The sequence below is a fragment of the Orycteropus afer genome, unplaced genomic scaffold (assembly GCF_000298275.1).
Source record: "Orycteropus afer afer isolate SDZICR_OR568_19922 unplaced genomic scaffold, OryAfe1.0 scaffold00346, whole genome shotgun sequence".
Lineage (NCBI taxonomy): Eukaryota > Metazoa > Chordata > Mammalia > Tubulidentata > Orycteropodidae > Orycteropus > Orycteropus afer.
In genome coordinates this window covers 613,334-639,774 of record NW_006921933.1, presented here as the reverse complement: position 1 = coordinate 639,774, position 26,441 = coordinate 613,334, and the positions used below count along the sequence as shown (strand labels likewise).

General features: G+C 38.7%; 1 protein-coding gene across 1 annotated transcript in view; it reads left to right on the top strand.

Moving 5' to 3' along the window:
• PPARGC1A (PPARG coactivator 1 alpha) overlaps positions 1 to 14,812 on the top strand; it is a 128,114-nt gene extending 113,302 nt beyond the window's left edge. Inside the window, exons 11-13 of the mRNA XM_007952559.1 lie at positions 6,579 to 6,700; positions 7,044 to 7,195; positions 14,709 to 14,812. Of these exons, the coding sequence (XP_007950750.1) occupies positions 6,579 to 6,700; positions 7,044 to 7,195; positions 14,709 to 14,812 (378 nt within the window). The remainder of the gene's footprint in view (positions 1 to 6,578; positions 6,701 to 7,043; positions 7,196 to 14,708) is intronic.
• Positions 14,813 to 26,441: the final 11,629 nt, after the last annotated feature.

The following is a 26,441-nucleotide window of genomic DNA, read 5'->3' as shown; positions in this document are numbered from 1 at the left end:
CGGTCCCATCATATTCAGCTGTTTGGCTAGGGCTGTGTGCGTAAACGGAGAGGAATGTGGTTTTGAGAGTCCCCTGCAAAAGTGTGCAATGCTGCTCCAGGGTGAGCCTCACCACCCATTTATACTCATTGACCTCCACTCTATGCTGGGTGCCCTGGAGCAACACAATTACAGCCTTCAGTTGAGACATACAGTCTACATGGATGCGAATCACATAGTCTGCTCTGTTGGCTGTACTTCATCTGGTCAGTTACTTAGGCTCCATAGCTCTTCTCAGAAGAATTCTGTTTTACCATCTGTTTCAGCAGTCCCACTCCTGACTTTCAGAGGTGATTTTAAGAAGTGAGAGCCCTGCAGCACACATGTTGCTATTCCACATTTCTTATACTTCAGCCTGTAAACAAAAATCATAGCAACTCTTGTCAGTTTACTCAGCTGAGCTCCCTGGGTGAGGTTTTTCCTATGATAAAGCATTCAAAGCTAGCTTTCATTCTCTATTGTCTTGGAGAGTCTCAGGGAATAAGGACCACACTTAAGGAACTTTGATGTAATTGTGGGTACAGGGTAAGTGTTGACATGATGAATTCATTGATTGATAACTGAATGAGTTAATCAGTATTTATTGAGTTTGTTGTACTTTGGTAGCTTGCATGTTACTGTGATGCTGGAAACTATGCCACTGGTTTTTCAAATACCGACAGGGTCACCCATGGGGTACAGTTTCTAGCCGAACTTCCAGACTAAGACACACTAGGAAGAAGGATGTGGTGGTCTACTTCTGAAAAATTAGCCAACTGAAAGCCTTGTGAATAGCAGTGGAACATTAACTGATAAAGTGTTGGAAGATGAGCCCCTCAAGTTGGAAGGCACTCAAGAAATAACTGGGGAAAGTTGTCTCTTCAAAGTATGGTGCAAAAACGGCAAGGAGGCCTCATATTCTGACCTCCTAGAACCCCACAAGAGGAAGACAGAATTACCAGCAGTAACCCAAGGCCTATTCCTGCCAGGCCAGACATGCTGCCTCCCTCCAGCCCTTTCTCCAACCATTCCTCCCAAAGCACCCACTACCTCTCTCCTGGGTTCGATAATTCGCTGCAGTGGCCACACAGAACTCACAGATTACGGGGTTTATTAGGGAAGCACCAAGCTACAACTCAAGTTCAGGAAGAACGCTCAGTCTCTCTCCCAGCCCACCATCCCTCAGCCAACAGTCTCTCACAGTCTCTTTCCCAGCATTGCTGGTCCCTCGGTGTCTCACTCAGCAATGCGTGTCTCTTGCGTCTCTTTCCCAGCAGCACGTGTCTCTTTCAGGGGCTCGTGTCTCTTTCGGCAGCACGTCTTCCTGAACCAGCAGTCAGAGAGAGTTCTGCATCCAGGAGGCCTCCCTTTTGAGCCCGGCAGGGTGGTCAAACTAGCCAACTATAGCATCAGAACTCTAAGCACCTGAGAGAGAGCTCCCAGAACATTGTTTTGTGCCACGCCCAACAGAAATACTCCAGGTGGACACCTTCAGCAATCAGGAGCTCCTCAGTTGCTCATAGCAAATCCCACCTTGGAGTTTACAAAGACTTATGGGTAGAAAAACCACACAAAGTAATTTACTACACTGCATATGGTCAGTGAAAAAGAGGAAGAATCTCAACAAGATGAAGGACACAGTAGCTACAGCGATGGGATCAAGCAGAGTAACTATTTTGAGGATGGCGCAGAATCAGGCAGTATTTTGTTCTATTGTATGTAGTATCACAGTGAGTCAGAACTGACTTGATAGCACCTGACAACAACAACAGTGTGTTTCAGAAACACAGTAAAACTCTCAGGAGAGAGTTGTGCATTGTACAGATATGGTCTCTGCTTTCATAAAGCTTTCATTGGAATAGGGAGACAGCCATGAAACAATGAATAAACTTATTAATTGTTTAATTACAATTGGGTATAGAACTATAAAGGAGAAATAGAATGATCTATAAAAGCAGCTAATAGGAAGCCTAGCCTCATCTTAAGTCTCGGGAAGGAAATGATTGTTGAACATAATTTAAGTTTGTGTTTGTGGCAGAAGATACCCTGATGGCTCAGTGGTTAAGAGCTTGGCTGCTAACCAAATGGCCAGTGGTTCAAACCCACCAGGTGCTCCACAGGAGAATGATGTGGTGTCTGCTTTTGTAAAGATATAACTCTGAAAACCCAGTGAGAGAGTTCTACTTTGTTCAGTAGTGTCATCATGAGTTGGAATCAACATAGGCAATAGTTTTTTAAATGGGTTTGTGGTAGAGATTGGGGGTGGTGCAGTGTGGGAAGAAGGGTATTCTGGTAGCAAAGGACATCTTTGCAAAGGACTTGGAGAAAGAAGAAGCATAGCATGTTCTGGGGACAAGTAGAAGGTTAGTATGTTTGAAAAAAAAGAGTAAAGGAAAAAATGGGATGTGGGAGATCAAGCCAGCGAGGAAGACAGAGCCAGAAAGGGCCTTATAGGCCCTTTTTAATGATTTCTTCGTTACCTAAAGCAATGCAAAGCCATTGGACTGTTTTAGAAGATAAGTGGCATGATCAGATTCTTGTCCTCTTAGCAAAAACTATTCTGACTACAGTGAAAGAATGGATTGGAGGAGGGTAAAGTCCAGAAAGTGATACAGCTTGGTTTACAGGAGTAAAGGAGACAGCCTAGAGAGAAATTTAGGAGATAAAGCCAAAAACAATTTAATGAATGATGGCTATATGGAGGTAACAAAGAAGGAGGAGTCGAGAGTGGTACTTATGTTTCTGCCTTGAAACACTAGAGAGAACATGTTAACTTCACTGATAAAGAACACTGGAGAAAGAACAGCTGGGGATAATAGGAAATTACGTAGTTTGGTTTGGGTCATGTTTGTCTAGTTTGAGGTGCCTACAGGATATCCAATAATATATCAGACAGTGTTCCACTGCTGTTCATAAGATTTTTACTTGTCATGTTTTTTCCAAAGTAGATGGCCCCATCTTTCTTCCCAGTTTGTCTTAGTCTAGAAGCTCCACTAAAACCTGTCCCACATTGGTGATCCTGCAGGTGTCTGAAATACCAGTGACATAGCCTCCAGGCTTACAGCAACGCACCTGCCACCACAGTACTACAAATTGACAGACGAGTGGTGCATGTTTTAACATCAGGAAGGGTGTGTGTCAAGGTTGTATCCTTTCACCATACTTTTTCAATTTGTATGCTGAGCAAATAATCTGAGAAGTTGGACTATATGAAGAAGAATGTGGCATTAGAATTAGAGGAGGACTCATTAACAACCTATGATAAGCAGATGATACAACCTTCCTTGCTGAAAATGAAGCACTTACTGATGAAGGTTAAAGACTACAGTCTGCCATATGGATTACACTTCAACATAAAGAAAACAAAAATCCTCACAATGGGGCCAATGATCAGCATCATGATAAATGGAGAAAAGATATAAGTTGTCAAAGATTTCCTTTTACTTGGATCCCACACCCATGGAAGCAGCAGTCAAAAAATCACACATTATATTGCAAGGGGAAAATCGGCTATAAAAGACCTTTTTGAAGTGTTGAAGAGCAAAGATATCACTTTGAGTACTAAGGAGTGCCTGACCCAAGCTATGGTATTCTCAGTCACCTCATATGTGTGTGAAAGCTGGACAATGAATAAGGAATACCAAAGAAGAGTTGATTCCTTTGAATTATGGCATTGGCCAAGAATACTGAAAATACCATGGACTGCCAGAAGAAGGAACAAATATGTCCTGAAAGAAGTGTAGCCAGAAAGCTCCTTGGAAGTGAGAATGGCCAGACTTCATTTCACGTACTTTGGTCATGTTGTCAGAAGGGACCATTCCCTGGAGAAGGATATTGTGCTTGGTAAAATGGGAGTCTGTGACAAAGAGGAAGACCCTCAACCAGATGGATTGACACAGTGGTTGCAACACTGGGCTCAAGTACAGCAAGGATTGTGGAGATGGTGGATGACCAGGCAGTGTTTCGTTCTGTTGTGCATGGGGTTGCTATGAGTTGGCACCAACTCAGTGTCACCTCACAAGAACAACAGGACATTCAATCTGAGATGTCAGGCAGATAATAGTTTATTTGAGTCTGAAGCTTAGAAAAAGCATCCTGATGAAAATAGAAATAAGAGTATTACATGTGATAAAATTGAGGTCTGGATGTTCAGATCTTCTAGGAAGATATTATAGGGCCTATGGATTGTTCAATTCCATTGTACAGACATTTATTGCGTACTCATTCTTGGTTAGGTGCTTTACTGAATGTGAAAAGGAAAGGCATTCAGTAGATTCTGTAGGACATCTCTTTGCTTCAAGATTAAATTACATTTGATAGCATTCAAGATAGAGGACTCTTTTTCATGTCCAGAGTAAACAATTAGATAAGCTAAATCTATATCTTAACCAGTTGTCATTGAGTCAGTTCTGACTCATGGTGATCCCATGTGTGTCTGAGTAGAACTGCTCCATTGGGTTTTCAATGACTGATTTTTTTAAAAAATATCTCCCAGTCTTTCTTCTGAAGCCCCTCTATGTGTACCTGAAACTCTACTCTTTCACTTACCAGCTGAGCTCATTGACCTTTTGCACCTCCTAAAACTGTACCTAGTATTGTTGTTAAGTGCTGTCCTGACTTGAAGCAACCCTACGTACAACAGAACGAAACATTGCCCAGTGCTGCACCATCCTCACAATCATTGCTATGTTTGAGCCCATTGTTGCAGCCATTGTGCAAACCCTCTTGTTAAAGGTGTTCCTCTTTTTCACTGATCTTCTGTTTTACCAAGCATGATGTCCTTCTCCAGCACTGGTCCCTCCTGACAACATCACCAAAGTAGGAGAGATGAAGTCTCACCTTCCTCACTTCTAAGGAGCACTCTGGTTGTACTTTGTCTAAGACAGATTTGTTCATTCTTCTGGCAATCCATGATATATTCAGTATTCTTTGCTAACACCATAATTGGGAACTCTGGTGGTGTAGTGCCTAAGGATTTGACTTCTAACCAGAAGGCTGGTGGTTCTAACCTACCAGCCACTCCTCAGAAGGAAGATGGGGCAATCTGCTTCCATAGTGATACCGCCTCGGGAAACCCAAGGAGGGGTCGCTGTGTTGGATCCAACTCAACAGAGTGAGTCTGGTTTTGGTTTTGAACATCATATTTCAAAGGCATCAATTCTTATTCAATCTTCCTTATTCATTGTCAAGCTTTTGCATGCCTATATGGCAGTTGAAAACACCATAGCTTCAGTCAGGTGCACCTTAGTCTTCAAAGTGACCTCTTTGCTTTCTAATACTTTGAAAAGGTCTTTTGCAGCAGATTTGTCTAATGCAATACATCATTTGATTTCTTGACTGCTGCTTCCATGGATGTTGACAGACTGATAGACGAGTGATAGAACTGAACTTTGGTCCAGTGTTTTTCAGTCTTTGTTTCAATCTAACTTAAATCCAATCTTAAATTCATTTCATTCTTATTCATCCTTGGGAGACCTATAGCTTCATTGATATGCATATATATTTTTTGTAGGACCTCTTTATATTCTTCACAAAAGAAACATTTCTCAGTTTTGGGGAGACATTGTTGTCTTTGGCCTTGTCTTCTTGGAACAACAGATGGAGGGTTGCTTCTTACACTAAGAATGCATTCATGCTTTTTAAAAAAGGAATTTGTCCTAGGGCAATAAAATATCCTTTCCATATTTTGGAGATTTTAAATTGCTGATGCCTTTCAGATTATGTACATATTGACTTGTTTTGTGGAAATTAGGCCACATCTTTCTACTCTGTTCTTAACATCAGACTAGATTTGTTGGCTTAGTATAATTTATAGCCCTTTTTATCTAGCTCTTATTCTAATGACACCAATGGCATAAAAAGGCCTACATTTTAAGGCTGTGTGTCTCAACTTATTGTTTTGGACCACCTACATTCTTGGATAATAATACTGCATGTTCTCATTAAAAATTCCAATCATTGAACCCAACATTGAAAATTATTTTCTAGTACAGCTGAGTCCCAATTATCTGCAGCTTTAACAAGCACTTCAGGTGATTTTTATTCATACTAGACTTTAAGAACCACTACTTTGAAAGTTATCAATACACACATGTACATCTCATTGTTAGAGTTTGGAGTTAATACGAACTCAAACATCTCTGGAAGTCAGATCAGTTTCTTACCCATTTTGAAGGTTAACCATCAAGTCATAAGGGTTAAATGATTTAATAGTTATTCTTCAGCTATTCAGTAGTGTAAAAATATCATCATTGGCACAGATTCCTTTCTAATGGATACAAGTCCATGTGGAGAAGAAGAAGAAGAGATAGACTGAAAGGTGGAAGAGAGAAAAGGTGAAATGGAGTGAGTGTATGTGAGAGAGGAGATGGATTTTGAGAAAATGAAAGTAAAATTGGCATCAAGCATAATCTTTCATTCAATTTTAGCATGTTTTGTTCTATTTGGCATGCTCTATGGGTCCATTTTGTTCATGATTATATCTTTATGAATACTTCTAGACTCAACTTCTTTCCTGTCTCCAGAACTAGCAAAAGTCTCTCCTTACTTTTCCCCCATAGGAAGAACGCCGTGTGATTTATGTCGGTAAAATCAGACCTGACACAACACGCTCAGAACTGAGAGACCGTTTTGAAGTTTTTGGTGAAATTGAGGAGTGCACAGTAAATCTTCGGGATGATGGGTGAGAATCTCCAAGATTATTTCTTGTTTAGAAGCTGACGTATGTAAAAAAATTATGGCCATAAGATTACTGGGATGGGAGTTGCCAATGTAAGTGCATTGAAAGATGACATATTGAGTTCAAAACCTTATTTATTTTCTTTCATTCGTATTTATTAATCTTTTTAGTTGAGATTTCCTGTCCAAGAAATAAGTATTTAGCTTCTTGACAGGACAATCACACTGATAAATGGATGCAGTGGTTCAGACGTTAGCACTTGCGAAGTCTCCCAAAGCAGAAAGGGTTACAGTCATATATGCTAATGCTTTGTAACCGACTTTGAACTTTTCTTTGCCCGTCGCAGGGACAGCTATGGTTTCATTACCTACCGTTACACCTGTGATGCTTTTGCTGCTCTTGAAAATGGATACACTTTGCGCAGGTCGAATGAAACTGACTTCGAGCTATACTTTTGTGGACGCAAGCAATTTTTCAAGTCTAACTATGCAGACCTAGGTATGGATTTTATTGTACATGGAATGAGGAATCCATAATGCAGAACTCAAAATGGGAGCAAATATAATCTGTAGGCACCTTGAGTTGGACTATCACTTTATTTTACTAGAGGGAATATTTGAATACAGATTTTTTTTTTTTTTTTAATGTATGAGACAGTTTCAAAAGCAAGTAGCTTAGGTTTTGGCAGAAGTGAAGTAAATTTCTTGTACCACCTGCCCAGGTGCCAAAATATTATACTGTTTTTGTCTTGTTTTATTTTTTGGGTGAGGTGTGTGTGCAGTACGTTCATATTTTTCATGTGTCTGTGCTATATTATGTGGTATATTGTGTGTGCATGTGTTTGTGTGTGTGTGTGCATGTGTAGTACATGTGCATTGTGTGTGAATGTATGTGTTTGTAATCTGCTTATGTGTCCCCTGCCTTCCCAGAGTTCTTTTGTAAGGAACATAGCATCGTCATTGTTCAGTGGAACTAAACATGCAAAAGGCTTGTTCTCTATTCCTTCATTATTAGTGTTTTCATTTTCTAATCATTGCATTTTGAAAGGGAAAAGTAACACTTCATATGCCAAATCCCACTCTACTTTCTTACTTTAAAACAAAAGATAAAAATAACAAATAAAAACTCTGTCAATTTTTTGAGTGCTCACATATGCTGGGCACAGAACCAAGAGATTGGCAAGTTTTTTTTTTTTTGTTGTTGTTGCATTACCACAATATTCCTAAGGGGTGGATATTATTATTATCATCCCCATTTTATAGATCAAGAGACTGAAGGCTACATAGTTATTCCTTTCTCCTATTTTAAAAGTTGTACTGACTCAAGGGGCAACGTGTTCAAATTATAAAAACATATTGAGAAGAAAAGTGAAATCATCCATCAGCCTATCACTCAGTAATGAAACCACTGTTACCAACTGAGCAATTTGTCTGCCAGTATTTTGTCTCAAAATCCTCTGTTTCTTAAAGTTGAGGTCATGTTATCTATGTAATTTTTGAATTCTTTTTTTTTCAAGCTTAATAGTTTATAAATGCATTTCTCCCTGTGATTTGCAGGATTAAAATTAATAGACCAACACATTGTAATGGTTGTACAGTATTGCGTAGGGTGAATAATACCATAATATTTAATCCATCATACCTAAGCATATATTCCATTTTCAATTTTTGGATATTATAAGTAATGCTACAATGAACATCTTAATTTCCTTTTCCATTTAATTTCATTCTTTCAGCATGTCATTCCCTATATACCCTGCGTCATATAAGCCTTTGCATTCTTTTTGGAAGGAATGAAGTCAGGAAAGTGGTGAAAGGAAAAAAAAAAAAAAGTTAGTGCATATGACATAATAATTCAAATGAATTTATGATCACCATACAATTAATATATAAATCTATTTCTGTGCATTATTAGAAATCTGTTTGCACTTGTATTGGCTTGGTATAAAGAAAAAGATGAATACCAAGTACGGGGATTTTTCTTTTCCTCCCTTCCAAGGAAGTGATGTTTTCCTAGAGTAATTGATATAGGTGCTGTGCATTTTTCAGAGGGAATATGCTATCATTCACTTCACAAGTTAAATAGATAGTGTAAAGCAGGGGAAAGGCAGCTGACTGTTAGAGAGATAGAGGCCTAGGAATGAAAATATAAAAGGTGGCAAGTCATTTGTTCAAATGTTGGCTGATAAAAAAAAGTCAAGACAGATTGAAGTCTTGAGTTGATTTGACTTATTTTCTTCAGTGATGAAGGCCAGGGTGTTTCTAGTCTCTAAAACATCTAGAGTTTAAAATAAGCTACCTAGAGGGGCCTTTAGATCACGATTCATCACTGGTGGAGGGAGGATTGGATAGTATTTCCAAATTGAACTGGAGCCTCCCTGAAATATTTCTAAGAAGAATGCTTCCCCTCTCGTTATCTCTCTGCCTAGCCAGCAGCAAGAGAAACTGTGCCATTGCTAAGCTAGCTCTATATTTTCAGAAAAGTATATTTGATGTGTATTGTAGTCGTATGGGTTTTTCCAGTTCCCTCAAGCTCTACAATTGCACGAGAGGTAGTTTTTATGAACTTAGACATAGTATTCTCAAAAGAATCCTAGTTTTGGAATTCTGCAGCCTTGATTTGAAACCTGGCTTAGCTTCTGACCTTGATCAAGCAATTAACCCTCCTCTGTTTCTGGTTCTTCATTTGTAAAATGAGACTAATTTTAAAATGCCTTATACTTTTGTTGCTAAAATAAATATATTTTTGAACATGTAGTAGCTTTCACCATATCTCTACGGCCTATCTGTCAGTTTATCTTTACTGTTGTGGCTTGCATGTTGCCATGAGGCTGAAAGATATGCCACTGGTATTGCAAATACTTGTAGGATCATCCGTGGTTGATAGGTTTCAGCAGAGCTCCCAGACTAATAAAGATTAGGAAGAAGGACATGGCAATCTACCTCAGAAATTTAGCCAACGGAAACACCGTGGATCACAGAATATTGTGCAAGACTTCAGCTCATTTACTTTGGATACATCATAAGTGGGGACAGAACACTGGAGAAGGATACCATGTCTGGTAAAGTGGAGGGTCAGTGAAGCTGAGGAAATCTCTCCATGAAATGGATTGACACAATTTCCATAATAGTGAACTCAGACATACCAATGATCATGAAATTGGCACAGGACCAGGCCATGTTTCATTCTGTTACACACGGGGTCACCATGTGGCAAAGCCAACTTGATGATAACTAACACCAAAACCAAGCGATTCTAGTTAATAATGATGATAATGAGAATTTAGGAATTTAACATTTTCAATGTAGAAGAATTAACAGTAGGGGTCAACTTTAGATCAAAATTTAGATCAACTTTAGATCAAATTAGGCCAAATTTAGGTCAAAATTTCCACATCTTGTCTTTGCTCCCTGAAGGTGTTGTCAGTTGCCGTCAAATCGGTTCCAACTGGTAGTGACGCTGTGCTCAACAGAATGAAATTAGTCTCGCCCTGCACCAGCTCCTCGATGCTGCCTGTGATTGAGTGGACCATTGCAGCCACTGTGGCAGTCTGTCTCGTTGAGGGCCTTCCCTTTTATCATTGAGACTCCACTTTACCAAACATGACATCCTTCTCCTGGGAATGGTCCCTTCTGACAACATGATCCAAGTAGGTGAGACAAAGTCTGGCCATGGTCCCTTCCAGGGAGAATTCTGACTGCAGTTCTTCCAGGACAGATTTGTTCATTCTTCTGGTAGTCTGTGGTATGTTCAGTATTCTTCACCAACACCGCAATTCAAAGGCATCAGCTCTTCTTTGGTCTTCCTTATTTATTATCCAGTTTTCACCTGCATATGAGGTGACTAAAAATACCATGGCTTGAGTCAAGAACACTTTAGTGTTCCAAGTGACATCTTTGTTCTTCAGCACTTTAAAGTGGTATTTTGCAGCAGCTTTGCTCAGTGCAATATGACATTTGATGTCTTGACTGCTGCTTCCATGAGTGTTGATTGTGGATCCAAGTAAAGTGAACTCTTTGACAACTTTAATCTTTTCTTCATTTATCATTTTGCTTATTGGTCCAGTTGTGTGGATTTTCATTTTCTTTAGGATGAAGCATTCTGTGAAGAGGTAACATTAGAAGCTTCAAGGCATGATCACTGAGTATGGTGGGCATAACACTATACTGGGCTCTTAGAAGGATTGAGTGTTGAGTAAAGCAAAACTGGTGCTACACAGACTAATTTCAATAAACCAGAACCTCATTCATGAGGACACTTAACATGTGGAATATTTTATTAATTGTACTTAAAATAGACACATGTATTAAGAAAGTTGGATAGAAATAAAGGATAAAAACATATTTTAGAAGGTGTTTGTAGAGTTTGAATCCCTCCTCCAATTTTTATTTCATGAACCCTCATGATCATGATAGTGGGCTCAAGATTCTAGAATTTTCTGAGTAATTTGAGAAAGCGACTCAGGATACTTTAGTGACCTATCAGTTTAGATGAATTTGACCTTTTTTTTTAATTTGCTCTTGCAAATTAATTGAACTCACACATGCTATTTCTCAAGTAGTGAAGCTAGATAATGGGTAACTGCAATGATATTAGAACAATACTATGTAAAAGTGAGTTGTAGAAAAGAGACTCAGAATTCAAAGGAACTTGTTCAAAGTTACTGTGCTTAAGCCAGGACTTCAATCCTGGTTTCTACACATCTGTCCAACTATCATGAAGATGGTACAGGCTGGGCAGCGTTTCCTTCTGTTGTACATACAGTTACCGTGAGTTGGAACCAACTCAGCCACAAGAACAATGTGAATCTGTTGGCTCTGTGCCATTATGTTTGCTGTCTTAGAAGCAAATTAATTCTAAAAGACCTTGATGAACATCTTAAAGACAAAGAGAAATTAAAATAGAACTATTGCACCAGAAGAGAAGGAATTAGTAAAACTATAATAGTTTTGATCAGGGATTAGTTATGGGTTGAACTTATATTAAAACAAAACAAAACAAAATAGTATGTTCATCACAAGATTATTATTAATTTAAAGAAACGAATGACATTATTAGTATCATGAATATATAACACAAATTTACATAAACTCACATCCCAAATCCCAATTCAAGATTAATTAATTCAACAATTTTAATTGACCTATTTTGTGCCAATAGTTTTCTAGATGTTAGGAATACCATTGTGAAATTATTAATTGTATTAAAATAGTGTCATTATTTACAAACAATTTATTTTAAAAAAGAATTATTTTTAGTTTATGTATTCCACTTAATAATTATTCAGTTATTATTAAAAAAAATTTTCTAGTATCTTACTTGTATTTCAATATGTTTATTTAATGGGAGAGAAAGGAATGGAGTTGATGTTATTGACTTGGGAATTGCATGTAACCACATTCTGGTCTCATGAAACCAAAAAGAGGTTGTGCAGGGACCTAGGGTATGTTTGTGTGAAAATGCATGTGTTTGTGGTCACCAGCCATCATATTCCACCATGAAGTCACTCTTGAGAACTGCTGTTCTAAAATCGCTTTAGTATTTGCAAAAGAAAATGCTGAGTCATGGCAATTCTGGGCTGCATTTAAAATAATCCAAAGTTAGGAAATCTTAGATATTTTCAAAATCCCCTCCAATGAAGAGATGCTATGAATGTATATTCTAGATGGCTGCATGCTGACTTTTTGTCAGACAACCTGCCCTCATTGGGAGAATCTTGTTTCTTGGTCTACAAAGCAGGTGGAAATCTAATTTCAGGCTAATCTCTAGCAATGGGTAGACATTTTTTTTAATACATCACTGTAAAAAAAGATTTTGATTTGTCCAATAGCTACTCATAAGACCTTACTATTACAAGTATGCCATCCATTAGTCGATGAGAGGACAGATCAAAGCCACTGGAATTGAAGAATTGAGCATTCAAGATAGTAGTAAGGGAAGATTGGTCATTTTTGCCTTTGCTTTAAATTGTGAAATACTCTAGGATATTTGTTGTTTTTCTTGCTCTTCTTCACTGGAAGCACTTCCTGGAAAACTCAGTGAAGAAAGAGGATTACAAAGATGAAAGAAAAGAATAAGTGAAGAAATTTACTTGCCTTTGAATCAAAGTTGGTTAAAGTCCTAGACTGAAGTTCAAAACCCACACCCACTGCCAGCGAGCCAATTCTGGCTCTTAGTGACCCAATAGGACAGAATAGAACTTTCCCATAGGGTTTCCACAGCTGTAAATCTTTACAGAAGCAGACTGCCTTATCCTTTACCCACAGAGAGGCTGGAGGGTTTGAACCATCAACCTGTTGGTTAGCGGCCAATTACCTTAATCACTGTGTTACCAGAGCTTCTAAGATTGAAGCTAGGTGAAAACCGAATCAGCCTTGTGCTAGAGGGCTTGAGGGATCACAGCCTCTTCAGCAAAACAACTTGTGAGGTCAGTGCTTAGACCTCCAGAATATCTAGTATGTGCTCATCTGTCACTTTGAACATTTCTACTTTATAGCTTATTCTGAGGAAAACACAGCAGTGTTCATCTTTTAGCTGACTTGTTAATATTTTATCAGAAAGCGTTTGTTTCCTATGCTTTCTGCTGCCCTCTTCAAATAAGTGTTTCCAAAGGAATGAGTGTATTTGCAAGTCTTTCTGTTATATTCCCAAGCATTCCAGTATATTCCCAAGTAGTCCATTATAGTTCCAAGTGTAACCTTTCTCACTTGCCAGACCAGCAAAAATATCTGAGTTTTCCTAGACGGCAATGGAGAAAAATCAGAAACATTTAGCAGAATTCCACTCAGCAGTCAACATTGCTACAACATGTCTGTTTTGTCAAGGGCTGTTTGAAGTGGCATGGGAAACTTTCCACGAAAGCTAACTGAGGCTAGAGTAAGGACCAAAAAGCAAAACAAAGCATGATTTTCTTTGTACCTGTATACTTTTCCGCTCCTATAGATGAATGAATGAATATGGTATAGTGGGTAAGGCATTTGGCTGCTAACCAAGTCAGCAGTTCAAACCCACCAGCTGCTCTGCAGGAGAAAGATAAGGCAGTTTACTTCTATAAAGTTTTACAGCTTTGGAAACCCAATGGGCATTGCTATGAGTAGTTGGAATTGACTAGATGGCAATGGGGTTTGGGTTTTCATTTTGTTTGTTATGAATGAATAAAGAGGCTAAATTTACTCTCTCTCAACATGAGGATTGTAACCTAGGTGATGTAAAGGGTTAAGTGCTCAATTACCAACTGAAAGGTTGACAGTTCAAATCCACCCAGAGATGCCTTGGAAGCAGGGCCTGGTGAGCTGCTTATGAAAGGTTGCTCCAGGGCCGTCGAGTCGATTCTGACTCATAGCGACCCCTCCTTGGGTTTCCGAGATGGTATCTCTATGGAAGTACACTACACCCTTGAAATTCTGTGGAACACAATTCTACTCTCGACACATGGGGTTGTCATGAGTTGGAATTGACTCACCTGAACTGTTTGGTTGCATTTGAGGTATTCCTCTACACCTTCTAAACGGGGAGAGTCTGCACTATGGTTACTGGGGTCCCAGAGTGAGTGACTGGATTGTAAGTCTCTCCTGCCTTAAAAGGGTGGGGAGTGGGGGAAGTCCCATTCAACTGGCCTAGATGCTAGTTGGAATCAGCTTCTACTCTTATATTTACTTCCCAGTTGTTGAGAAACCTCCAGCAAGACATTGATCATGCCTGAGGAGTGGGTGAAGGGGCCAGGAGGGCCTTTGATGAAAAGGAGAAATTAAGTCTGCCTGCCTACTTCTTGGAGGTGTTTTAAGTATCAAATGACTCAGTAGATGAATGTTTTAAAAAGCTCACCATTGTCACCATTCTCAAACACCCTCCCCCAATTATTGGTACTATATCACTGTAAGTCGTGCATTCTTTTTTTTAAAGGCGTTGATAAGGTACATTGCAGTGGATCAGGTAATCTTGAATGAGAGTGATTGAATAATCCACGGCCATCAGCAAAAGTTGCATGTAAACTGGTTTGGGTTTCTTTCAGATTCAAACTCAGATGACTTTGATCCTGCTTCCACCAAGAGCAAGTATGACTCTCTGGATTTTGATAGTTTACTGAAAGAAGCTCAGAGAAGCTTGCGCAGGTAACATGTTCCCTGGCTGAGGATGACAGAGGCATGGTGAATACCTCACGGGACAGCGCGTCCTTCCCTAACAGACTATATTGCAAGTCACATGTAGGAATTTCTCCTACTTTACACTCTCTGTACAAAAACAAACAAACAAAAACCCAACAATAGAACAAGAACAACAATGGTTTACATGAACAGAGCTGCTGAAGAGGAAAGAGACAGTATGGATATCCAGTAAGCACAGGTTTATTCATGGGTGTCAGCTTTGCTTTCCCTGGAGACTCTTGGTGATGGAGTGTATGTGTGTGTGTGTGTGTGTGTGTGCGTGCATGCTCGTGTGTGCCTGGTTTGGGGGGGTATGTGTGTGCACAGGTGGGGATTAGGGACACCTGACAACAGTGTGCAAGGGCAAACCCCTTCAAATGGCAGCAGTTCCATGGAGATACACTTAAAACCTAGAACTTCAAAATGTTCCTATTCTATTCAAAAGGAAAAAAATATATATAAATTAAAAAGAAAACTAAGCAACCAACCACAAACCGCCCTAAAATGACAGCCTCTGACGTCTGCACTTCAGCCACTGTACTCTGTTTTTTAAGAAAGTGCAAAATCAACTTGAAGCAAGCTTTCTCTCGTAACGTTATGATCATATGACCATGCCGAAGAAACCACAGTTCTGTAGAACTAATATCCTGTCTCTCTCTTTTTCTCTCTCTCTTTCCCTTTTTTTTTTTTTCTTATTTTCTGTTTGCCATGGAGTCTGGGTGGGAGAAGATACTGTGGGCACCAGAATGCTAAATCTTTCCTAACATTTTAAAGTTTCTGTAGTTCATCCTTTATTCTGACACCCATGTAAATGTCCAAAATGTTGATCTTCCACTGCAAATGTCAAAAGCCTTGTCAGTGGTCAAGCACGGAGCTTGTTCGGTGGTTCTTTCTAAGGCGTGGACACGGCATTACATTACTAATGAGAGTTGGTAGAACTCTCTGGGATGTGTTCAGATAGTGTAATTGCTACATTCTCCGATGTAGTTAAGTATTTACAGATGTTAAATGGAGTATTTTTATTTTGTGTACATATTATACAATGATGTTCTTTTTTTGTTACAGCTATGCACTGTAAATGCAGCCTTCTTTTCAAAACTGCTAAATTTTTCTTAATCAAGAATATTCAGATGTAATTATGAGGTGAAACAATTATTGTACACTAACATATTTAGAAGCTGAACTTATTGCTTATATATATTTGATTGTAAAAAAAAAAAAAAAACCCACAAAAAGACAGTGTGTATGTCCGTTGAGTGCAACAACAGCAAAACGATGCTTTCTGCAATTCATCCCTTCTTAGGTGAGCTTCGATCTTAAGCATCTTGTCAAGAAGTATCCTTGTCCTCTAAAAGTGTTAACCACTTCTGCGATATTTTTCCACATTTTCTTGTTGCTTGTTTTTCTTTGAAGTTTTATACACTGGATTTGTTAGGGGAATGAAATTTTCTCATCTAAAATTTTTCTAGAAGATATCATGATTTTATGTAAAGTCTCTCAATGGGTAACCATTAAGAAATGTTTTTATTTTCTCTATCAACAGTAGTTTTGAAACTAGAGGTCAAAAATCTTTTTAAAAATGCTGTTTTGTTTTAATTTTTGTGATTTTAATTTGATACAAAATGCTGAGGTAATAATTATGGTATGATTTTTACAATAATTAATGTGTGTCTGAAAACTATCTTTGAAGCCAGTATCTTTCCCTTGGCAGAGTATGATGATGGTATTTATCTGTATTTTTTACAGTTATGCATCCTGTATAAATACTGATATTTCATTCCTTTGTTTACTAAAGAGACATATTTATCAGTTGCAGAGAGCCTATTTATTATAAATTATGAGATGATGAAAATAATAAAGCCAGTGGAAATTTTCTACCTAGGATGCATGGCACTTGTCAGGTTGGAGTTTAAGTGCTTCATTTGGAAAAAAAAAAAAAAAAAATCATCTTTTGCAGAAGCAGTGTTTCTACTTGCACTAGCATGGCCTCTTATGTGACCATGATGTTGTTCTTGATGACATTGCTTCTGCTAAATTCAATAATACTAATACTACTACTAATAATAAAAACTTCAGCAAAACCTCCATTTTGAGCACCAGGATTTCATCTGAGTGTGGAGTCCCTGCAACGGAATTTTGTAAAGCTTGGAGTGTGTATGCACTTTTCTCAGTTGAGGTTGGGTCAGTGTTTGGCAGACATGACTTCTCTGGAAGACGTGGTAGATCTACTACTTAACCGTTCTATTCTTTTCTCTTGCCCAACACCATCTTAAACCGGATTTCACCCCCAGGCCGATGCAGCTGATTTTGATAGCTGCATTCAGTTATCACCAGCATATTGTGTTCTGAGTGAATCCACTGTCTGTCCTGTCGGATGCTTGCTTGATTTTTTGGCTTCTTATTTCTAAGTAGATAGAAAGCAATAAAAATACTATAAAATAAAAGAACTTGATCACAGGTTCTGCGTTACGATGGTAACATATCTTTAATCCGCCTAATTCTTGTTGTTCTGTAGGTTAAATGCAGGTATTTTAACTCTGTGTGAACGCCAAACTAAAGTTTACAGTCTTTCTTTCTGAAGTTTGAGTATCTTCTGTTGTAGAATAATAATAATAATAAAAAGACTATTAAGAGCAATAAATTATTTTTAAGAAATCAATATTTAGTAAATCATATTATATGTTCAAGGACCAGATGTGTTATCTATTTTGCCTTTAAATTTTTTGTGATCCAATTTTAAATATATTCTCTTTTTTGCCCTGGATTGCTGACCATGAGTAAAAGACTTGGTTTCTTTTCTTATTTATCAAAACACAGCACTACTGATTTCATGTTGAGGATTAATTTCTTCCCCCTCTGGCCTGACAAATATTGTTACCATGAAGATAGTTTTCCTCCATGGACTTCAAATTGCATCTAAAATTAGTGCAAGGAAAGCATCACTAAACCATCGGAATAGAGCTTTTGTATCTTATGCAGACACTGTGGGTAGCCCATCAAAATGTAAACTGTGTTCCTTTTATTTTCATTTTTTTTTTTATTATTATTTTGGGAGAGAATATTTCAAATTAACACATGCATGCCATCCTCACTGGAGGCAAATTTCAGCATAGACCTGTAGGATTTTTAGATGACCGTGGGCCATTGCCTTCATGCTGTGGTAAGTACCACATCGATAGTTTTGGTAACCGAACTGGTCCTTTTGAAATGTGGGTGGTTATTTTTTAAATTTTTTTTAAAAGAGGTGTAGCAGAATAATTCTTCCAGCGCAACAGAAACCATTTTTTGCTAAGCAACTCCGAGAACAATGGTTGGGCTGTCAACATTCAAAGCCACAGAGAGGGAACTTTGCACTATTGGGGTATGATGGTTGGGTCAGTTGAAAAAAAGGAAACCTTTTCATGCCTTTAGATGTGAGCTTACAGTAGGTAATGATTCTGTGTCCTTTTTTGATGGCTGTGACAAGAACTTCAATCACTGTAGTGTAAGACCTGATGTATAGGTGACCTAGAATAGCCATGTAATATAATGTGATGATTCTAAATTTGTACCTATGTGACAGACATTTTCAATAATGTGAACTGCTGATTTGATGGAGCTACTTTAAGATGTGTAGGTGAAAGTGTAATACTGTTGGTTGAACTATGCTGAACAGGGAAAGTGAGCTATTAGTTGAGCCCTTTGCTGGGCTGTTTTTTCCATCTGCCAATTCTACATGTATTGTTGTGGTTTTATTCATTGTATGAAAATTCCTGTGATTTTTTTTTTTTTTTTTAATGTGCAGTACACATCAGCCTCACTGAGCTAATAAAGGGAAACGAATGTTTCAAATCTATGTCTGCTTTTGTTATTTATCGAAACCAAACTCCTGGCATGTGTCTCAGCTCAGTATCCATTACTTTCTTACGATTATTCAATTTCCTCTCAGCCCTACCTCCCTTTCTCCCTGTGTTTCCATATTCATGGTGGATTCCAGTTCTCAGGTAATGTGCACCTTCTGAATTTCCTCTTGCCATCTTTCAAATGGCAAAAGCACAAGTGGTGATTTCTGTAATGAATGTAAAAAGCTGAGGAGGGACATGGAACTTTGTCAAATGGATTAGCTCTGTTTTTGTACTTAACTCTGGAAAGTGTATATTTATAATAGCACACCATTGCCCCTAGGGAGGGAGTTGCTTAATATTCAGCTTAGCGAGCAGTTCCACTGTAGATGGACAGAATATTTCTCCAAGAGAAGGCTTGTCACAGGATTCAGTATTCCATCACACAGAAGCCATCAGGTTAAATCTGAGATGAGCTGATAGCTGCTGATGGCTCTCACTGTCAGGATGTCCATTGTGCCTGGTAAGTGGCACTTGTCCTAATGTCAGAGAATGCATGATTATTGATCCACCAGCTTCCACTTTTAGATGGTCATCCTCTCACCCAACCACTTGCATTGCAAGACCCAACATGAGCATAGCATTAAGGTGATGAAATAACAGTGGGGAGGGGGGGGGGAACTGTTGCCTTTTAGTTGATTCTGACTCATGGCAACCCAGTGTGTTTCACCTCTCCCTCAAGTCTCCAAGAGAAAAAAGTAATGTTTGCAATTATTGACAATGTGATAGAGCTATCAATACCAAAAACAAAATAAAACAAAGCCCACCAAACTCCCTGACATTGAGTCAATTCCAACTCAGAATGACCTCTATAGGGTTTTGAGGCAGTAAATCTTTATGGAAGTAGATTGACCCATCGTCCTTCCATGGAGTGGCTGGTGGGTTTGAACCTCTGACTTTCTGGTTAGCAGCCTAAGGCACTTGTTGTTGTTGTTGTTGTTGTTAAGTGCCGTCGAGTCGTTTCCGACTCATAGCGACCCCATGCACAGCAGAACGAAACACTGCCCGATCCCGCACCAGCCCCACAATCCCTGCTATACTCGAGCCCATCATCGCAGCCACTGTATCAATCCATCTCGTTGAAGGCCTCCCCCTCTTTCGTCGACCCTCCACCCTACCAAGCATGACATCCTTCTCCAGGGAATGGTCCCTTCTTACAACATGACCAAAATAGGTGAGACGAAGTCTGGCCATTCTTGCTTCCAAGGAGCATTCTGGCTGCACTTCCTCCAGGACAGATCTGTTAGTTCTTTTAGCAGTCCATGGTACTTTCAGTATTCTTCGCCAGCACCACAACTCAAAAGCATCAACTCTTCTTCAGTCTTCCCTATTCATTGTCCAGCTCTCACATGCATACAAGGTGATTGGAAATATCATGGCTTGTGTCAGGCGCACCTTAGTCCTCAAGGAGATATCCTTGCTCCTCAGCACTTGAAACAGTTCCTTCGCAGTTGACTTTCCCAATGCTACACGACGTCTAATGTCCTGACTGCTGCTTCCGTTGGCATCGATTGTAGAACCAAGCAATGTGAATTCCTTGACAACCTCAATCTTCTCTCCATTGATTGTGATGCTGCTCATTGGTCCAGTTGTGAGGATTTTTGTTTTCTTTATGTTGAGATGTAATCCATACTGCAGACTGTATTCTTCAACCTTCATCAGTAGGTGCCTTAAGTCATCCTCACTTTCAGCAAGCAAAGTTGTATCGTCTGCATATCTCAGGTTGTTAATGATTCTTCCTCCAATCCTGATACCACGTTTTTCTTCATATAGTCCAGCTTCTCGGATTATTTGCTCAGCATATAGATTGAATAAGTGTGGAGAAAGAATACAACCCTGACACACTCCCTTCTTGATTTTAAACCATGTAGTGTCCCCTTGTTCTGTTCGAACGACAGCCTCCTGGTCAAGGTACAGATTCCTCATGAGTACAATCAAGTGCTCAGGGATTCCCATTCTTCTCAATGTTATCCATAATTTGTCATGATCCACACAATCAAATGCCTTTGCATAGTCAATAAAACACAAGTAAACATCTTTCTGGTTTGAAATTCCAGATGAATTGTAGGAAGATATCAAGAACATTATCCATGAAGAAAGCAAGAGATCACTAAAAAGACAAGAAAAGAAGAGAAGACCAAAGTGGATGACAGAAGAGACTCTGAACCTTGCCCTTGAGCGGAGAATCGCTAAAGCAAATGGAAGAAATGGAAAGGTAAAAGAGCTGAACAGAAGATTTCAGAGAGCAGCTCGAGTAGACAAAGCCAATTACTATAATGAAATGTGCAAAGACCTGGAGTCTGAAAACCAAAAGGGAAGAACACGCTCAGCATTTCTCAAACTGAAAGAACTGAAGAAAAAATTGAAGCCTCGAGTTGCAATAGTGAGAGATTCTATGGGCAAAATATTGAATGATGCAGGAAACATCAAGAGAAGATGGCAGGAATACACAGAGTCACTGTACCAAAAAGAACTGATCGATCTTCATCCATTTCAGGAAGTGGCATATGATCTAGAACCAATGGTAATGAAGGAAGAAGTCAAAGCTGCAATGAAAGAACTGGCGAAGAACAAGGCTCCGGGAATTGATGGCATACCGATTGAGATATTTCAACAAACAGATGCCCCATTGGAGGCGCTCACTCAGTTATGCCAAGAGATTTGGAGGACAGCTACCTGGCCAACTGACTGGAAGAGATCCATATTTGTGCCCATTCCAAAGAAAGGTGATCCCACAGAATGTAGAAATTATAGAACAATATCACTAATGTCACATGCAAGTAAGATATTACTGAAGATAATTCAGAAACGTTTGCAGCAGTATATTGACAGAGAACTTCCAGAGGTTCAAGCCGGATTCAGAAGAGGACGTGGAACAAGGGATATCATAGCTGTTGTCAGATGGATCTTGGCTCAAGGCAAAGAATACCAGAAAGATGTTTACTTGTGTTTTATTGACTATGACTCTTGCCTAAGGCACTGTGCCCCCAGAACTCCTTACAGTGCATCAAAAACTGCTAAATAACATGGGGGACACTTCCTGTGGATCAATTTATTTTCTATATTAATATAGATATTGCTAATTCTTTTATCAAAATGGTGGGGAAAAAAAAAAAAAAAAAAACAGCCATTGTCACACCCAAATACTGCAGTCATCTGTACCTGTGGATTTGAAGCCCTTCTGAGAGTCAGTGATAAACCTTGGATCGGGCCTCGTCTTCACATATAGCATTTTTCATCTTCTGGCTAGAACAAGCAAGGACATTAAAGTAATGTACACTTTCCTTTTAAAGAGTCAACATTTTGCCCTTATAAACCCTTTGAGGGCAGAGAGAAAACATAAGATCTTAAGAAGCAACAGTATTAGCCCTAGTTTGTTGTTGGGGCATTCTGAATAGAGATAAAGGGTTCATTCCATGTTGTCCTCAAAACATTAAATCACTTCCATCCTTGATGATGCTAATGCCAAAATAATTGTTGAATCCAAAATTAGGCTGACAAAAAGAAATGAGCTCTTGATATGAATAGTTTATTTAAAAATTCAAAAGTCCTCCAAACTAAATCTGCTGAACTGTATACAATATGGTATTAGGTCTAAATTCTGTTTCAGCACTGCCAGTTTTCTCTTCTTTGTAGTGTTATTTAGCTAATCATTGGGTATAATTTACAGCCCTGACAACATTATTATACTCATTTGACACTAGCGTTACTAGCAACACAGTTGTAACTCAGCATTAATTATGGAATATTTTAACCAAAGTGTACTCTTTGCAATATTTACGTTATATTAATCTTCCATTTTCCAATTCTCATTGCTATCTCTTGTTTTCAAAGGCACCACACACCATTATAAATCAATCTCGCTACTTTATCAAACAGTGGAGAGTAATAAAGAAGGGCACAACTCATAGAGGAGTTCTGTGGAGGTTTGTAACCTCATGATTTAAATCTCAGAAAGGTTTAATCAAAAGCTGAATTAATCCCTGGGAAAAGGACACTGTATAGATTCTATTGATAGGTGCAACACAGTCTATTTCTGTTCACTGGTCTCTGCTAATAGGTTGGGGAAAAGCAACATAGTTTTTCTGTAAAGAAGAAATAAGATTTCTTTGGTCAGAGGAGGATAATATGCAATGACCTATGGACAATGATTCTTCCTTTCCATTCAATGTGCCTGATTTTTCTACTTGCCTTTGACATTATCTGTTCTTCCAGTGCATATTTGTGAAGTTAAATGTCTTCTACCCCCTTGCTCCCCTCAAATACTTCCCATGTGATTTCAGTAATTCTGCAGAGTCCCCAGAGCTCCAGTCAAGCATGTGGAATGTGAGTCACTTGGGCTGGTTTCCAACTCTCTAGTGTTATAATCAGGTGACTGCCCCTGGGCAAAGTCCCAGCATTCAGAGACAATGGGAACCAGTAGAAAGAAGCAATGATAAAGAGTGGGTATTTCTAGGACCAGGTTCTACTGAAAGGTCTAAAATCTCTCCATTACTAGTACGCACGTTCTGTCCATAATTCTGTAGGCATGAGGTCATCTTCATTTTAGCTCAAAGCCATTCCTTGCCATCAGTGGACTTACAGAAAGGCCGAAAGGGAATTAATTCCTTGAAAAAAGTGAGAGAACTTTTAGAGGAGAAAACCAAATGATCCCATAATATTTTCATGATTAAATTAAATGAGCATAATTCTACATGCACATATGCACACCACGGCAGTATTATAATCAAGAACCTTAAAATATTGTATTGTTTCAAATTTATGCATATAGCACTTACTGAAGGCAAGTAGCTAGTGTGATATTTGAATTTGCATATTGACCATTTTCATATATTAATTTTTAGTAGGAAGGAACTGAATTATTCGGAAAAATCCTGGGGTGATGTAGAAAAAATATTGTGCTTCTGCTCATTTTTGAACATCAGGGGCACTTAACAACGTTATCTTCTTTTCCCCACGTAGTTTTCTGTGATGGATTTTCAACAAGATGACATTCAAGTGAAAGCCAAAATTAAATGGGAAGGAAAGAACGTTAAGTGGTAAAATCCTAAATAGCTTATTAGACTACTTAATTGGAGGGAATTTATTTTTGCTGCTGTTAGGAACGCTATAGTCAAGCTTCTCTTTAACAATACTAATTGATGGGGGAAAAAGGCTATAGTAATACAGTTACCACAAAATACCCTTAAGCAAGTCATTTAAGGGAATTCACAGGTACTTTCTGTTGATTGACTTTGGTGTTGGTGGAAATCAAGTCTTGTCTTCATTCACAGCATTGCTTTCTTACTTTATTTCCAACAGTGTCTCTTTCTTATTCCAAATATAACTTCATAGTGCACTTAAAAGACCTACTCAATTCTTAAATGAAAATGAGGCTGAGCTTATTCCTAGTTTAACCAGTGAGCAGGTTTTCAGCTTGATCGCTATACCCTTTCATCAAATGGATGAAACTAATGTTTCACAGCCTTAGAGGTATTGCTCCCTGTAAGGACTTCCCTATTTGTTGTCAGGACTGTGTGTAGACTGTAAGAGAGTGATGATTAATTACTCTGCTTCCTACAGAAGGGTAAGTTGGTAAACTGGTCACACAGCCTGTGATGTGTCCGTGTTACTTTCATGTCAGGTAGGTAACTTAGTGATCAAGTGACATGCATGGCTTTATTCCCCTCCAATTATCTAACTGTTTGGGAAAAGCATCCTGGTGTCCATTCCTTGACCTGCCTTTCCTAGGGTCAACAGTCTGAATTTAGTTTATACTATGCAATATGGAAACAATTGGAAGGAAAGCAAAAATTGGAGTGCACTACCCAATGTTTGGCCTACCACATTTTTCTCATTATCTGGAGGGTGGGAAGTAGCTGTAGGTTGGACTGACATTTTTCTATTTCCACAGCAGGTGTGGTGGCATAAGAAGGGAGTGTCTGTGTGTGTACCTGATGAATGAAACAATTCATCAAGAGCTCATAAGAGTTCCTTTGTCACATGATGTCATTGTACTACCGTCTACCATGGCACACCATGGCAAAGACTAAGACAAAGGTCAGGTGAAGGAAAGAGAAGGAATAAATAGAAGGTTAACCAAACACAGTTGAACTTCAGGTACAAAGCAAGGTTTAGACAAAGGTTCCCATGATTTCTTATTTGCCTTTTATGCCAACTCATGACGTGGGGTTGTGTAAACAAAAGAAGTGATTGCACAGTTAGGTCAGTAGAGTTGTGAAGAAGGGAATGGACCTCACAGAGCTGTTTTGATGTGTGTGGGTGGTTCTGTGTCAGCCAGATAGCAACTGGCCTTTGCTAGCCTGGTGTTTGCTCAGAGGGGTTTATTACAATCCTATTTGTGTTTGGCCACTAAATTTATTGGAGGCTCTCAGGGATTTCCATGGCAAGGTCTTTTAGACAGAACTTTTGAGCTGCAATTTTAGAGAATGATTAAAAAAAGATGGCCCTACCTGTATGTAATAGACAGGGCTCATCACATTTCCATGATACTTTGAAGAAAGTGTCCTTCTATTTCTAATATTAAACTTGACCCCCTTCAGAAGTGATACATGTTAGACACCGTGGAGATATGTAAATTCACAGCATTGGGGTGAATGTTCCTTTCACTCTCTTAAAAGCTTAGCCATACCAATCCTATTTGGCAACTTCATGGACTTGGTTATTTCTTTTCTTATAATCAACTCTTACTGACACATCTGGTCTTGTTTCCCAGCAATTTAGCCTTAGGTAATAATATTGCTTAATTTGACATATTTCCATTTTCCTCATTTTAAATTAGATGAATCTTCCAGTTCCAGTGAGAAGGCAAATATGAAAAGCCATCTTCCACTTGAAAGTCCAGTAAATTTAGGGTTTCATCAAAGCAGTAAAAATTATGATGATGCTACCAGCCAACCTTTACTGTGGAATTACTATCTTCTGGGCACTTTGCAAATAAATGGTTTATGCCTGGCTGTTAACTAAAAAGTTGGCAGTTTGAGCCTACCCCTTGGTTCCATAGAAGAAAGGCCCGGTGAGCTGCTTCTGTAAAGATTATACTCCAGAAAACCCTGTGGAGCAGTTCTACTCTGTAACACTTTAGAATCAAATAGACAACAACAGGATTTTGGGCATTTACTTGATTCTTTAAATTAGTTTTCCTAATTAATCTTCATAACCCAGGAATGAAGTAGTTACGCAGCTATCAGAGGACAAAATGGATGTTTAGAGAAGTTAAGTAATTGTCCAGATTTGGACAAAGTCCAGTTGACTCCAAAATTTATTTAATTGTGTGCTTTCATGAGTAAAATATTAATGCTCAAATAAACATTTTTTCATTGGAGATAATTGATTACTGAAAGTTTGTATAGAGGTATTGTTACCATCCAGTTGAAGCTGCATGATGGTAGTCACAGTTCTTAGAAATTGACCCAATGAGAAATATAGATGGATACATAGATGATTGATAGATTACATATGTATATATGTAATACATACTTTCATTTTCTCTCACTACACTGCCAGCTATATAATCGGTGTAGGATCCATGTGTAATCCCCACTTCTGTTCATAGTACCTAGTAGTGCTTCTAGCATGTTGGAAGAGTTCAAGGAATGTGGAATGAATTAATACAATATGTGCAAAACTTGACTATCATGGCTAATTTCACGTTCCAACTTGCCTAGGTCATGGCATCCAGTTGTTTGATCAACAGCTAGACTAGTTGTTGCTCTGCTA